Source organism: Rhinoraja longicauda, chromosome 6 (genome assembly GCF_053455715.1).
Source record: "Rhinoraja longicauda isolate Sanriku21f chromosome 6, sRhiLon1.1, whole genome shotgun sequence".
NCBI lineage: Eukaryota > Metazoa > Chordata > Chondrichthyes > Rajiformes > Arhynchobatidae > Rhinoraja > Rhinoraja longicauda.
The window spans coordinates 486791-503122 of NC_135958.1; the positions used below are offsets into that span (position 1 = coordinate 486791).

The 16332-nt window shown below is 46.0% G+C and overlaps 1 protein-coding gene across 1 annotated transcript in view; it reads left to right on the top strand.

Annotated features, from left to right (window-relative positions):
• Positions 1-3300: 3300 nt before the first annotated feature.
• LOC144594765 (protein-glutamine gamma-glutamyltransferase 2-like) overlaps positions 3301-16332 on the top strand; it is a 34509-nt gene continuing 21477 nt past the window's right edge. The window contains exons 1-7 of the mRNA XM_078401611.1: positions 3301-3383; positions 3585-3767; positions 5942-6184; positions 9959-10068; positions 10169-10297; positions 13379-13556; positions 14197-14338. Of these exons, the coding sequence (XP_078257737.1) occupies positions 3371-3383; positions 3585-3767; positions 5942-6184; positions 9959-10068; positions 10169-10297; positions 13379-13556; positions 14197-14338 (998 nt within the window). The 5' untranslated portion in view covers positions 3301-3370. The remainder of the gene's footprint in view (positions 3384-3584; positions 3768-5941; positions 6185-9958; positions 10069-10168; positions 10298-13378; positions 13557-14196; positions 14339-16332) is intronic.

Below are 16332 nucleotides of genomic sequence, written 5' to 3' on the forward strand. Positions count from 1 at the left end.
TGTCCGGTCATCTGGTGATCAAAGACCCCTCTCGCCTGTACCCACATTACTTGCCAATCTTTGTCCTCACTTTCCTGTCTTCCTGCTTTACCCTCTAAAAAAAACCCCTCTGAAGGAAGGTTTGAACCCGAAATGTCACCTATCCATGTTCTCCACAGATGCTGCCTGACCCACTGAGTTACTCCAGCACTCTGTGAAACGTCACCTATCCATGTTCTCCACAGATGCTGCCTGACCCGCTGATTCACTCCAGCATCTGCAGTTAACTATTCCTACAGTAAGGAGTCACTTGTAGACTGGTCGGCACAAGGTCTTCGCTTGATAAGGCAAGGCTGTGAGTTACCACCGTTTACAAAGGGAAAAGTGCACTTCTTAGGGAATTGTGTGTTTTAGGCAGCTTTTAAATCCTGGCATTTCAAGTATTAATGTGCCGGAGTGAAAACCCGAATGCAAATTGTGTGTTTGGATTAATCAGGTTGCACTGGTCGGGCTATCATTTCACACAAGTGTTTGAGTGGCTTGCAGCTGTTCATTCTAACTGTTCGTACTGCAACAGGAGAGATATATTTGCACATCAAAGACAGACAGCAGATGATTGTGCTAATTACTTGATTTCCTGGTTCTATTGACAAAAGAGACATTTTACACCCACTGCACCCTTGCCATCTTTCCTGGGGAGAGGAGATCCAAGCTGTCGGTCTGTTGGTCAGTGTCAAACCCATCTTAACTACCCACCCGTGAAGCTGAGAGGCCTTCGCATGCGTGCTGCAACATTAGCCGAGAGGGGTGTGCAGGGTAGAGTGTGGAGCTGCTCTGCCACGGGGGCAATGGCGTTTGCCGGAGTCCATAACAGTCCATCCCAACTGAAGGCAGAAAGCCAGTTACCTTTCTCCTTGCCCCGGCTGTTTATGGACAGTGTCGGGAGAGATGCAGCGTGCAGGGCGTTTAAAATGCAGCACCAACCTCGACTGGAAGCTGAAGCGCGGACTGTCGGGCTGTAAACGTTAGGAGCACAATCTCACAGTCATTTCCATTGATGCTGCAGATAGTACATCTGCCTCTCCTCCAGTAACCCGGGAGTAGTCTTCATCTCTAGATCCAGCTTTGTGGAGTTTGCACATTCCTCCTGTGACTGTGTGTGTTTGGTTTCCTCACGAACACAAGGCTCCAGTTCACAAGTTAGTTGCCAATTGTAAATTACACACACACACTAAGTGGGTGATGGGAAGAATTGGGTGGGGGTGGGGGTGGGGGTGGGTGGGGTGAACGGGGACATGAGGAAGACATACAGTGAGGAATGACATGGGTTCAATTGTACGTTATTACCATGTACCGAGGCACGGTGAAATTATTTTTATGTGCAGTTCGTGTAAGAATCAGAAGAAGGGTCTCGACCCGAAACGTCACCCATTCCTTCTCTCCTGAGATGCTGCCTGACCCGCTGAGTTACTCCAGCATTTTGTGAATAAATACCTTTATGTACAGTTCAGTATATAAGTACTTAGATACGTACCGAGGTACAGTGAAATTGTTTTTATGTACAGGTCAGTACATAAGTACATGGATACTTGGATGAGCATCTCTGAACGTGTATAGCAGTGGTACACAGACAGACAGACAGTGCATAGTGTCGCCAGTTTTTGGCACCATTTTCATCCAGTTGTTGTCAGTGAATGGTTCTTGGTCTGACCTTGAAGGCCTGTTGTCCTGACCTTACTGAAGGAGCTGGCATAGATAGACTCTGAGCCAAATGGTCCCTGTTGTAAAATAAACTATATATAACACATGAGACACTTAAACTTCAAATATTTCCTTTACTCGATATATCTCTAAACACAAGTGATTTAAAAATGTGTGATTTACTAAGTGACTTCATTTCTTTTTTTTTTCCAAAAGAAACTTTATTCAGGATTTAAAAAATATACACAAAACAAGAACAGTGCAAGATTCTCCGGACAGTCTCAGCGTCTGTGAGTTCATTTGTGTGACACGCGGTGGTCCCCTAGCGACCCTAACACTTCGCACCTGGCCGCTCGCACAGGTGAGGGTGGGGCAAGATTGCTGGCTCCGTATACGATACAATAGGAGTTTATTTATCCCAGCAGAGAAACTGTTCTGCCAACGGTCATAAAAACACAAAACACAAAACACATGAAACATGAAACTAAAGTGACTTGTGGAAAGGATTGGAGATGTGCAAAGATTGAGGAGGGGAGTCCGTCTACCCCACGAACAAGTATCCCCCCCAACGAGGAGAAGGATAAAACGCCCCCCCCCCCCCCAACACACACTCACACACAACACGGTGCAATAAACTAACTAACCGAAAAATACAAAATAAATAGGAATTAAATCAGTAAAAATAAAAGGCCGGTTCCTTGCTCTCCCTCGCCGTGAGTGTGTGTATGTGAGAGTGTGAGTGTGAGTGTGAGTGTGTGTGTGTGAGTGTGTGCGAGTGCGTGCGTGTGTCTGTGTGTGTGCGCGTGTGTGTGTGACTGTGTGTGTGTGCGAGTGTGAGTGTGTGTGTGTGCGTGCGTGACTGTGTGTGTGTGTGACTGTGAGTGTGAGTGTGTGTGTGTGTGTGTGTGTGTGTGTGTGTGTGACTGTGTGTGCGCGTGTGTGTGTGACTGTGTGTGTGTGTGCGTGAGTGTGTGTGTGTGTGTGTATGTGTGTGTGTGTGTGTGAGTGTGTGTATGTGTGTGTGTGTGTGCGTGTGTGTGTGCGTGCGTGCGTGCGAGGGAGGGGGGAGAGAGGGAGGTCAGATAATTTCATAGAAACATAGAAACATAGAAAATAGGTGCAGGAGTAGGCCATTCGGCCCTTCGAGCCTGCACCGCCATTCAATATGATCATGGCTGATCATCCAACTCAGTATCCCATACCTGCCTTCTCTCCATACCCTCTGATCCCTTTAGCCACAAGGGCCACATCTAACTCCCTCTTAAATATAGCCAATGAACTGGCCTCAACTACCTTCTGTGGCAGAGAATTCCACAGACTCACCACTCTCTGTGTGAAAAAAACCGTTCTCATCTCGGTCCTAAAAGACTTCCCCCTTATCCTTTTCCCAGCGCTGTGTAAACCCCACCTTTTTGTCTCCCAATGTTGATTGTTTGATGAAGTTCGGAGGGAGCGACAGAGCGTGAACTAACTTCATCCATGCAAATCACAGCGGTGCATTGGCTCAATACTGAGCGGTGGGCATCTATTTTGAGAGCGTTGTCGTTTGGAGCTTGTGTGGGTGTGTGTATATATAGTGGTGGTCATGAAATCCCACCCTCAGTCCAACCCTCCTGTCAAGAGAGGCGAGCAGCTAAGTTTCCCCGAAGACGCGACAGCTTTATTTCTGCAGCGGCCGGAGGGAGAAGTCATGGCCACAACCGGTAAGATGCAGTTGTAAAACCGTGAACGCAGATTAAAATTAATTTGGGGAATTTCTTACGAGAGGGAAACGATTTACCGCTTATTTATTTTTAAATGGGCGCTGATTAATTCAAATGAAATCTCTAGTGGCGATGCAGCTTGTAGTTTGGTGATGGGTTTGATGTGAATAGGGACAGTAGATTGTTCTTGTTCCCCGGTAGGAAGCACACATCTGGGCGCTGTGGACCTGCACCGACAGCTCAACAACACGGAACATCACACTGTGGAAATTGGCACCGACAGGCTGATCGTCCGAAGAGGGCAAACGTTTCGTCTGTCCGTGGAGTTCAAACGCCCAGCTTTCGTGGAAGGCAAAGACCAACTCAAACTCTTCCTGGTCACAGGTCTGGTTTAGCATCAAAGTTCAGTTTATTGTCACGTGTACCGAAGTATTTTTGTTGCGGGCAATCTATCCAGCCAGCAGAAAGACAATACATGATTACAATCGAAGGTAGACACAAAATGCTGGAGTAACTCAGCGGGACAGGCAGCATCTCTGGAGAGAAGGAATGGGTGGCGTTTCGGGTTATTTCAGAAGAAGGGTCTGGAGGCGAAACGTCACCCATTCCTTCTCTCCACAGATGCTGCCTGACCCGCTGAGTTACTCCAGCTTTTTGTGCCCATCTTCGGTTTAAACCAACACCTGCTGTTCTTTCTACAGATGATTACAATCGATCCATTCACAGTGTACAGATACATGATAGGGAATAACGTGCAGCGCAAGGTAACATCAGCAAAGTCGGATCAAGGATAGTCCGAGGGTCACCAATGAGGTAGATAGTAGTTCAGCACTGCTGACATGGGCAACGCACATTGCCGCACTGGTGGGTTAGGCAAAGCAGCGCCTTTACCACCTTAGACAACTGAGGAAATTCAGAGTGTCTCTGAGGATCCTTCATTGCTTCTACTCTGGGGCTGTAGAGAGCATCCTGTCCAGCAACATTACAGTCTGGTTTGGGAACAGCTCTGCCCAGGACAGGATGGCCCTACAGAGAGTAGTGCGTTCGGCAGAACGCACCATGGGAACTACACTCGCCCCCCGGCAGGACCTATACATCAGGAGGTGCAGATCCAGAGCAAGCAAGATTATGAGGGACCCCTGCCACCCCAGTAACGGACTGTTCCAGATGCTACGATCAGGCAAACGCCTCCGCTGTCACGCTGTGAAAACGGAGAGGATGAGACGGAGTTTCTTCCCACAGGCCATCAGGACTGTTCACTTTTATAACTCCAGGGACTAAATTTTTGTCTACACTATAGTAACATATTAACCTTATTTATATGCTGTAACTGTAATTCTTTTTGTGCACAATCCGCAGGCATTGCCACTTTCATTTCACTGCACATCGTGTATGTGTATGTGACAAATAAACTTGACTTGACTCTCTGGTTGTGACAGGATGCTCCAGTTGCATGATAACAGCTGGGGAGAAACTGGGAAGATATTTGGTGACCAGCTCGTTTATTCACACCTCAAAGTCAACGCCAACCGGTTTAAATTACAGGCTGGACGTCTTCCAGGTGGTTGATTTATTGCAGGGTCCTAATTTAAGAGAGTTTATTACCTCTCTTTGACTTGTGTGACTTTACAACTATGTTTTCCTGCCCTAGAGTAACCTGGTTTATCAGTTGACCCAGCAATTCCCCAGAAACTAGAGAATTGGTATCTTTCATATTTAAGTATCAAACTCAGACAGAATATTGAGGTGAATCGGACGCGTCAAATGAATGGATCAATTTAATATCGAAATAATAATGTAATATTTAATGTCTGAAGAAGGGTCTCGACCCGAATCGTCACCCATTCCTTCTCTCCTGAGATACTGCCTGACCTGCTGAGTTACTCCAGCATTTTGTGAATAAATACCTTCGATTTGTACCAGCATCTGCAGTTATTTTCTTATATAATTTAATATCGAACGCAACTCTGGCCACCTAGTAAATCTTATCGAGGTGTCCAATCACGGGAGGAATAGATCGGGTAAACGCACATGGGCTTTTGGCCAGAATAGGGGGATCGAAAACCATGGATTTAAGGTGAGGGGGGGGGGGGGGGGGGGAAGATTTAGTGGGAACCTGCGAGGCGCCCTTTTTATACAAAGGGTGGCGGGTGTTTGGAACGAGCTGCTGGAGGAGGTGGTTGAGGCAAAGGCGATGGCAACGTTTAACAAACACACAGACAATGTTGATGGGCAGGGTAGGTTTACAGAGATATGGCCAAAAGCAGGCAGGTGGGACTAGTGTAGACGGGGCATGTTGGCCGGTGTGGGCAAGGTGGGCCGAAGGGCCTGTTTCCTCACTGTGTCACTCTAAATAAAATAATATTTAAAATGCAGGCTGGAAATCTGAAATTCGAACCAAACGCGGCGGGCGGGGGCAGGGGGTGGGCAGGGGGGGGGGGGTGGGGTGGGGGCAGGGGCAAGGGCAAGGTTGGCCAGGTGTTCACCTCGCGTTACCTGTGCATTGTGCGACCACCTTGCACGTTGTACTTGGCTGAGGAGACCTCGTTGTTGTCCAGGACCCTCGTCGCCCGAAGCTGAAAGACTCCGTGTGGAAGCGGTGATGGGGCCGGCCAGGCGGGGCAAGTGGACATTCAGTGTAGAGGCCGCTCCGGACACGCTACAACTGACCGTGCGACCCCCCGCCAACGCCTGCATCGGCCGCTACCGAATACAGATGTTGTTCTGTCCGGGCGGAGGAGGAGAGTTACAGCAGGTGGACGCGGGAACCTTCTACCTCCTGTTCAACCCCTGGTGTAAAGGTAATCGCCAACATTGCCTCTTGTTGTTACTGGGTCCGGGTCGGTTCTCAGTGTTAATGATGCGGTGTGTTTATCTCCAAGGCAGATCAGTTGTTAAAACGTCTCACATTCAGGCAGGGCATTCCAAATTTCCGCCACCCTCTCTGAACTAAACCTTTCCCAACCCCCTCTCTGCCCTGCCTCTCATGTGGTGACGAGACTTCACCACGTCTCAATGCATCAGGTCAAATGATGAGCAAGGCCACATCCTCCTGATGACCAAGTACTGTCCTTCCTCAGTTTGTAAATTAGTGCTCCCCAATGTTCAACGACACAGAAGAAGCTTTGCTAAATGCGAAGGTACAGAGTTTACTGCAGTGGGCAAGGCCTGCTGTGCCTAGGTGGGTGAGTTGACCAATTCTTGAAGGAACTTGTGCCCAGTTGGGTCATTGTTTGAGGGACAGAGCTGCCTGTACTTTTTGAGAAGGCTCCGCTCCTTCAACATCTGCAGTGAGATGTTGCAGATGTTCTACCAATCGGTGGAGGCCAGTGCCATCTTCACTGCCATGTGCTCGGGCAGCAGGGCGAAGGCTGTGGACGCCAATAGGATCAACAAACTCATCAGGAAGGCTGGCTCTGTCCTGGGGGCGGAGTTGGATTCATGGGAGGAGGTGGTCTTGGAGGGGAGGATGCTCCTCAATCTGCAGAGCATCTTGGACAATCCAGCTCACCCCCTCCGTGACACACTGGTCAACCTGAGGAGCACCTTCAGCAACAGACGCTGGTCCCACCAGCAACTGGTCCCACCAAGATGTAGCACAGAACGCCACAGGAGACCCTTCTTCTCTGTGGCTATCAAACTGTACAACCTCTCCCCCTTCTGTCGTGGGGTAGACTGAGACTGACCCCTCCCCCTTCTGTCATGGGGTAGACTGAGACTGACCCCTCCCCCTTCTGTCATGGGGTAGACTGAGACTGACCCATCCCCTTCTGTCGTGGGGTAGACTGAGACTGACCCCTCCCCCTTCTGTCGTGGGGTAGACTGAGACTGACCCCTCCCCCTTCTGTCGTGGGGTAGACTGAGACTGACTCCCCTCAACCCCCCACCACCTACTCAATCTTTGCACATCCCCAAAGCCTTTCTGCTCGTCACTTTCATTTCATGTTTCATGTATTTTGTTTTTTATGACTGTTGGCAAATTAATTTCCCTCCTGGGATAAATAAAGTCCTGTCATATGGTATAGTGAGCAAACTAACTTGCGGCATGATCCGATTAGGCTTTGCTGTTATTGTTGCGGTGCCGACTGGGGAACACTGAACACAATAAGTAGAAATCGTCTTTAGTAATCTCAAATGTTGTGTAGACTAGTCCCATCTTCACACTTGCTAAGTTATCAATCAGTTACACATCTATGATTTAAAATATGAACAAATCAAATGCAGAGAAAGAACCAACGAGGAAACATTAACTGGAAAAAGAGGCAAAACAATATTTATTTTTACAAACTTTTATTTATTAACCATCTTGTGTTTAACCCTAACAGCAGATAATTTGGCCCAAATTATTTTCTCTTTGATGTTTCATGATGCATTGAATGTAGAAGTCTGAAGACTACACTTTATGCAATAAGAATCATTTCAATACTGAAATAGTTCATCGATTTTAAAATTGAAGCCTACCTCTGTTCTTGTCGGCTCGAGTTTTCTGATGTTTATGATGTCCTTATAAATCGCACGACCTGCCTGGCCCATCCTTTGAATTGCAGCTTATTATCTCTGTGCATCTTGTACATAATCATTACTGTGGACTGATCACTGCGGTTACCTTTTTCCTGTTTAGTGCCGCAAGAAATTTAGTTTGGTTTAGGGATACAGCGTGGAAACGGGCCCTTCGGCCCACCGAGTCCGTGCCGACCAGCGATCCCCGCACACTAACACTATCCTACACATTAGGGACAATTTACAACTTTACCAAGCCAATTACGCTACAAATCTGTTTGGTCTCCAAAGACCTACACACTCCCAATTTGTTATGGGAGGGAACAGGAGCTCCCGGAGAAAAACCACGCGGTCACGGGGAGAACGTACAAACTCCATATAGACAGCACCCGTAGTTAGGATCAACCCTGGGTCTCTGGCGCTGTGAGCTGCAACTCTGCCACCGTGCCACCCACGTCTGATCATATTCTGCAGCCGTGTGGCATACTGACAATCCTATCTGTTATTCAGGCCACACGCTGCAAATTGTCTGTGGTATATTGTCACATTAATGGCCTCTTTATGAATGTGCTACCGTAACTCTCTTGATAGGAGGGGTAGCAATTACACTTCCACACAGGTAATCTGTAATGTAAATGTGAATGTGGGGATTTAATTAGGAAACATGTAGGAAATTATTAGTTTAGACTGCATGTTGTTAAATTCACCCTAAATTTGTCGGAAGGTGCACTCAATGAGGTAATGTTCTTGTGTCAAGTAACCTGAACTCTTCTCCAAAAAAGTACACTGCTTGGTTGTTACGGGAACATTCTCTGGTCTACAGATTCCCCAGTGAATACAAATATAATCATTGAGTGAAGGGAAAAGACGTGCTGATCATGAAGCCTGTCCACAACTCACTGAGAAAAAAAAACCAAGTCTTCACACTTCATCTAGTTCTGTTCTCACATATGATGTGGCATTAAGCATGTTTGCCCATAAACTGAAATAGTTTAAACAAACTGTCAACACAACCACATTCTATTCCCAAAGTCCACATTTCTTTGAGATGTAGTAACTTTGTTTATACTGATAATCAAGGTTATTGAAATTGAGAGAAAATCGTGGTGCGCCTGTTGAACAGTTAACAGCTGCGGAACACTGTGTGAAATAATAGTTTCATGATCAATAAACATGAAAGGGAGCTTTTCTTCTTCATTGATAGAATTATTGCCAGAAGGGAAGCACAATTCAGCCATTTAGCATCTGTGTGAGGAATGTAAGTTTAGTGTTCACTGTGTGTTGTTGAATAGCTCTGGAGAACACATCTAATCGTTGGACAGAGATTCACTGTTTGCAGTAACATTTTAAATTCTAAAAGTACCCACAAACAAACATGCACAATACACCTATTCAAACATTGAAATTTAAAAGATTCAATTGATAAAAATTATTGATTGGTGACAAAAAGGAAATGGCCCAGTTATTCATTTTACTATCTCAGATATCTTCTACAACAGCATTTAGTGTATTTGTGATTCACATGTACCTTTTAGTCCTTGGGTAACTTCAGGGTTTTATTTTCAAAATATCTGTTAATTTTCCTTGCATTTTGATCAAGATGCACAATGTTGGGGGAGTCCAGAACCAGGGGCCACAGTTTAAGAATAAGGGGTAGACCATTTAGAACGGAGATGAGGAAAAACGTTTTCAGTCAGAGAGTTGTAAATCTGTGGAATTCTCTGCCTCAGAAGGCAGTGGGGGCCAATTCTCTGAATGCATTCAAGAGAGAGCTAGATAGAGCTCTTAAGGATAGCGGAGTCAGGGGGTATGGGGAGAAGGCAGGAACGGGGTACTGATTGAGAATGATCAGCCATGATCACATTGAATGGTGGTGCTGGCTCGAAGGGCCGAATGGCCTCCTCCTTGGGGGGATTGGGGGGGATGGGGATGGGTGGGGGGAGGTAGGGGTGGACCAGCATCTGCATTTCCTTCCTACATCTTTAATAGGTGCTTGTTCACAGTAAGGTGTAAATGAATTGAAGCATTTAAAAGGAATTGACTTACTTTTGCCCCCCTCCCTCTGGAACCTCCAGAGGATTCTGTGTACCTGGCAGATAAGGACCTTGTGGAGGAGTACGTTCTGAACGAGAATGGAATTCTCTACCGTAGCATCTTTCTCCCTTTATCTTGGAACTTTGGACAGGTAAAGTAACATCAGTTCCCCACAGTCTACCCACTGTTGCTTATTCTTTTCAGCATCATTGCTGTGAGACTTGTCACCATTTTGAGTTATGTTTTTACAGTTTGAAAAAGATGTCATCGATATTTGCTTTGAGATTTTGGATAATAGTCTATCTGCTCTAAACGAGCCTTCGTCTGATGCTTTGAAGAGATGTGACCCTATCTACATCAGCAGGATACTGACTGCGATGGTGAGCTCCAAGGCATCTCATGTTTACCAAATGTGTTTTAACAAGCGTTATTATCTGGTAAACTGCACGCCAGTTTAGGTAAAGGCTGTAGTTGTAGACATTGAGAGCACAGTATTATTACATTCAAACCAACAAAAGAATTATAACTAAGTTAGACACAGAGTGCTGGAGTAACCCAATGGGTCAGGCAGCATCTCTGGAGAAAAAGAATAGGTGATGTTTCGGGTCAGAACCCTTCTTCAAACCCGAAACATCACTTATTCCTTTACTTCAGAGATGCTGCCTGACCAGCTGAGTTACTCCAGCACTTTTATGTCTATCGTTGGTATAAACCAGCATCTATGGTTCCTGGTTTCTACTAAAAGAGGTATAATCTAGATTTAACTTGGCTGGAAAATTATAATTACATCTTATCTCGGTAAGTTACATCCATGAAAATGCTGGTGAATGTCTGGAATTCTCTACCTGAGAGGGTTGTGAGGCTAGATCAGTGGGATAGAGAGGGTTGTGGGACTAGATAGAAACATAGAAACATAGAAACATAGAAAATAGGTGCAGGAGTAGGCCATTCGGCCCTTCGAGCCTGCACCGCCATTCAATATGATCATGGCTGATCATCCAGCTCAGTAGCCTGTACCTGCCTTCTCTCCATACCCCCTGATCCCTTTAGCCATAAGGGCCACATCTAACTCCCTCTTAAATATAGCCAATGAACTGGCCTCAACTACGTTCTGTGGCAGAGAATTCCACAGACTCACCACTCTCTGTGTGAAGAAATGTTTTCTCATCTCGGTCCTAAAAGACTTCCCCCTTATCCTTAAGCTGTGACCCCTGGTTCCGGACTTCCCCAACATCGGGAACAATCTTCCCGCATCTAGCCTCTCCAACCCCTTAAGAATTTTATATGTTTCTATAAGATCCCCCCTCAGTCTTCTAAATTCCAGCGAGTACAAGCCCAGTCTATCCAATCTTTCCTCATATGAAAGTCCCGCCATCCCAGGGATCAATCTGGTGAACCTTCTCTGTACTCCCTCTAAGGCAAGAACGTCTTTCCTCAGGTTAGGAGACCAAAACTGCACACAATACTCCAGGTGCGGTCTCACCAAGGCCCTGTACAACTGCAGCAGAACCTCCCTGCTCCTAAACTCAAATCCTCTTGCTATGAATGCCAACATACCATTCGTTTTCTTCACTGCCTGCTGCACCTGCATGCTTGCTTTCAATGACTGGTGCACCATGACACCCAGGTCACGTTGCATCTCCCCTTCTCCCAATCGGTCACCATTCAGGTAATACTCAGATCAGTGGGATAGAGAGGGATAGAGAGGGCTGTGGGGCTTGGTCAGTGGGATAGAGAAGGCTGTGGGGCTCGGTCAGTGGGATAATTCATGATACATTTTTGAATGATCAGGAAACTGAAGAATACGTGGAATTGGAACAGAATAAGAGATGAGTCCACGGTAAGAAGAGTAATGGTCATGGTGAATGGTGGGTCACGCTAGGGTGAAACTTTTTGGTTGCTGTTCCTGATGGGTTTCTTGCAGTTTTCATGGTGGTGACATTAAAACCAACTATTCTATAGAGAAGTGTGTAGGAAGGAACTGCAGATGCTAGTTTACACCGAAGATGGACGCACTATGCTGGAGTAACTCAGCGGGACAGGCAGCATCTCTGGAGAGAAGGCATGGGTGATGTTTCGGGCCGAGACTGAAGAAGGGTCTCGACCTGAAATGTAACCCATTCCACAGATGCTGCCTGTCCCGCTGAGTTACTCCAGCATTTGTGTTTATTCTGAAGAGAACATAACTCCTCAGGCTTTCCGCCTGGAGGAAAATTGATCTCGTATTTATTTTATTAACAAACACGAGTTGTCCAACTCCAACTGCAAAATAAGGTACAAATTGTTTGATACAATCCTAGAATTAACAAACATTTCTTTATCGTTAAACACCACATTAAGTTGTTGAAAAGAAGGAAGCCAAAATCTTTAAATATAGAAGGCTCTTTTAAATGACCCAAAGGCCCATCTGAAGTTTGGCAGTAACTTCACGCAGTACACAAACTGAGAATGAATGGGAGCCAAGATCAGTTGATGTTAAATATTACCCAACACCTGCCCAGTACAGAATGGCTCAGGCAGGCTGGTTTTTGCTTGGTGAATAAAAGTTACTTCTGCATTACCACTGTGTAAATAATGACGGTATATCTCCCTTCAGATTCCATTCATTCAGCTTGCTGTTTTGTCAAGGTAGTAAAGACAGAAAACACTGGAAACATCCCACTCTTCAGGCAGTGTATGTAGAGTTTCATTTAGTTTTGAGATTTAGTATGGAAACAAGCCCTTTGACCCACCGAGTCCACGCCAACTCAAACACTCGTTCTATCCGATACACGAGGGACAATTTACAGAAGCCAATTCATCTACAATCCTGCATGTCTTTGGATGTGGAAGGAAACCAGAGCACCAGGAGAAAACCCACACGGTCACAGGAGAATGTATGAACTCTGTACAGACAGTACCCATGGTCAGGATCAGACCCGGGTCTCTGGAGCTGTAAGGCAGCAACTCTACTGTTGTGCCACCGTGCCGAGAAGCAGAGTTGATGCTTCAGGCAGTGCATGCAGAGAGGGAAAAGGAGTTGATGTTTCAGACTGATGGCCGTTCATCACAACAGGGAAGAAGGAAAAAGTGCTTTAAACTTTAGAGAGGGGAAGAGAAGAGAATGTGTTTGGGGAGGAGGAGATTAAGATAGCCAAAAATAGACTTTGTCAAGATGATTTGGATAATAACTTTGCTTTAACAAAGACTCAATAGACAATAGGTGCAGGAGGAGGCCATTCGGCCCTTTGAGCCAGCACCGCCATTCAATGTGATCATGGCTGATCACTCTCAATCAGTACCCCGTTCCTGCCTTCTCCCCATACCCCCTGACTCCGCTATCCTTAAGAGCTCTATCTAGCTCTCTCTTGAATTACTCGACCCTCCAAAAGAGGTTATTCCCCTAGCAGAAGAGTTCATGTGCTGATCTTTTGGTTCATTTATTGATGATGTAAAGAGGTGCTTTATTTTCTCCTCCAAAGGTGAATTCAAATGATGACAAGGGTGTGCTTTCGGGAAGGTGGGATGGCGAATACGATGATGGGACTCCCCCCACCAAGTGGAACGGGAGTCTCCCGATTCTACGCAAGTGGAGCAGTAGTGGGGCCGAGCGAGTCCGATACGGCCAGTGCTGGGTCTTTGCAGCTGTTGCTTGCACAGGTACGACCCCCAGCTTCCTTGCCTGCTCCACTCATTCCTCTCTGTTCATTGCAGGGTATAGTCTTCCTGCTGACTTAAACTAAACTCAACTACATTAAACACAACATGCATTTAAAGATAGCCAATAAATGCTGGCATTGTCAGCATTGGTCATTTCCAAGACAAAAATACCAAGAGTAACGCCTAATCTGACCATCTAATATGGGGTGTCTGTGAAACCACAGCCGAAATACTCTCGGGCAGCGGGTTCACTGAATAAGTTAGAAGATTAAACCTGAATTATGGGGGTAAAACCTTGTCAAAGCTGCTAGAGCCACTGCCTCACAGCGCTGGGGACCAGGTCAATCCTGACCTCGGGTGCTGTCTGCGTGGAGTTTGCACATTCTCCCTGTGACCTCGTAGGTTTCCTCTGGGTGCTCTGGTTCCTTCCCACATTCACAAAAACGTGTGTATTTGCAGGAAAATTGGCCACTGTATATTGCCCCTAGTGTGGGATAACATAGAAATAGTGTGAATGGGTGATCAATGGAGGGCATTGACTTGGTGGGCCGAAGGGCCACTTTCCCTGCTATATCTTTCAATCATTCAAATTGGTAATTAGAAGCGAGTTCATGTATTGTCACCATTTCTTCTTTTCCAGTTTTGAGATGTTTAGGAATCCCAACTCGGTGCGTTACAAACTACTCCTCTGCTCATGATTGTGATGGTAATCTGAAAGTGGATCATTATTTTAAAAGTGATGATTGTACACGTACGCTTCCATCACGAAAGGACTCTGTATGGTATGTTTAGGGCAATATTACTCTCTGTAATATGTTTATGGATATCGTATTGATCATGACAGTGGCATGGTTCTCAAAATGAGTGACTTCAAAGCAAATAAAATGGCAGCTGTTTTATCAGAACATTATTTACTTTCCCCTCGATTCTGTCTCATTTTCATTAAGGGGTCGTCACCAGAGCTGCTACAGATTGACCTCAACAACCTGGTATTTCCTGGTGGTTTTTAAGCAGGGTTCGGTGTGCTGATAACTCCGGTGTTTACTCTGAGATAGCAAGGGCAATGTCTTTGGCAAATGTGTCAGAGATATCTCTGGTGCTAGGGGAGTCTCTACTGTTTAGTTTAGTTTAGTTTAATTCAGCGATACAAGGTAGAAACAGGCCCTTTGGCCCATCTTTCAAAACTCTTTAGATTCTGGAGTAGTTCCTGAGGATTGGAGGGTAGCTAATGTAACCCCACTTTTTAAAAAGGGAGGGAGAGAGAAAACGGGGAATTATAGACCAGTTAGCCTAACATCGGTAGTGGGGAAAATGCTAGAGTCAGTTATTAAAGATGTGATAGCATCACATTTGGAAAGTGGTGAAATCATCGGACAAAGTCAGCATGGATTTATGAAAGGCAAATCATGCCTGACGAATCTTATAGAATTTTTCGAGGATGTAACTAGTAGAGTGGATAAGGGAGAACCAGTCGATGTGTTGTATCTGGACTTTCAGAAGGCCTTCGACAAGGTCCCACATAGGAGATTGGGGTACAAACTTAAAGCACACGGTATTGGGGGTTCAGTGTTGAGGTGGATAGAGAATTGGTTGGCGGACAGGAAGCAAAGAGTAGGAAAAAAACGGGTCCTTTTCGGAATGGCAGGCAGTGACTAGTGGGGTACCGCAAGGCTCAGTGCTGGGACCCCAGTTATTTACAGTGTATATTAATGATTTGGACGAGGGAATTGAATGCAATATCTCTAAGTTTGCGGATGACATGAAGCTGGGTGGCAGTGTTAGCTGTGAGGAGGATGCTAGGAGGCTGCAGAGTGACTTGGATAGATTAGTTGAGTGGGCAAATGCATGGCAGATGCAATATAATGTGGATAAATGTGAGGTTATCCACTTTGGCCGCAAGAACAGGAGAGCAGAGTATTACCTGAATGGTGAACGATTAGGAGAAGGGGAGATGCAACGTGACCTGGGTGTCATGGTGCACCAGTCATTGAAAGCAAGCGTGCAGGTGCAGCAGGCAGTGAAGAAAGCGAATGGTATGTTGGCATTCATAGCAAGAGGATTTGAGTATAGGAGCAGGGAGGTTCTGCTGCAGTTGTACAGGGCCTTGGTGAGACCGCACCTGGAGTATTGTGTACAGTTTTGGTCTCCTAATCTGAGGAAAGACATTCTAGTCTTAGAGGGAGTACAGAGAAGGTTCACCAGATTGATCCTTGGGATGGCAGGACTTTCATATGAAGAAAGACTGGATAGACTGGGCTTATACTCGCTGGAATTTGGAAGACTGAGTGGGGATCTTATTGACAAGTATGATGTTGTGGGAATCACTGAGACATGGCTACAAGAGGACCAGGGCTGGGAGCTGAATATTCAGGGGTACACAACGTACAGAAAAAGCAGGCAGGTGGGGAGAGGGGGCCGGGTAGCTCTGTTGGTAAGGAATGATATTCACTCCCTTGCAAGGAGTGACATAGAATCAGGAGATGTAGAATCAGTATGGATAGAGATGAGGAATTGTAAGGGTAAAAAGACCCTAATGGGAGTCATCTACAGGCCCCCAAACAGTAGCCTCGACATAGGGTGCAAATTGAATCAGGAGCTAAAATTGGCATGTCACAAATGTAATGCTACGGTGGTCATGGGAGATTTCAACATGCAGGTAGACTGGGAAAATCAGGTTGGTAATGGACCCCAGGAAAGAGAGTTTGTGGAGTGCCACCGAGATGGATTCTTAGAACAGCTTGTACTGGAGCCTACCAGGGAGAAGGCAATTCTGGAT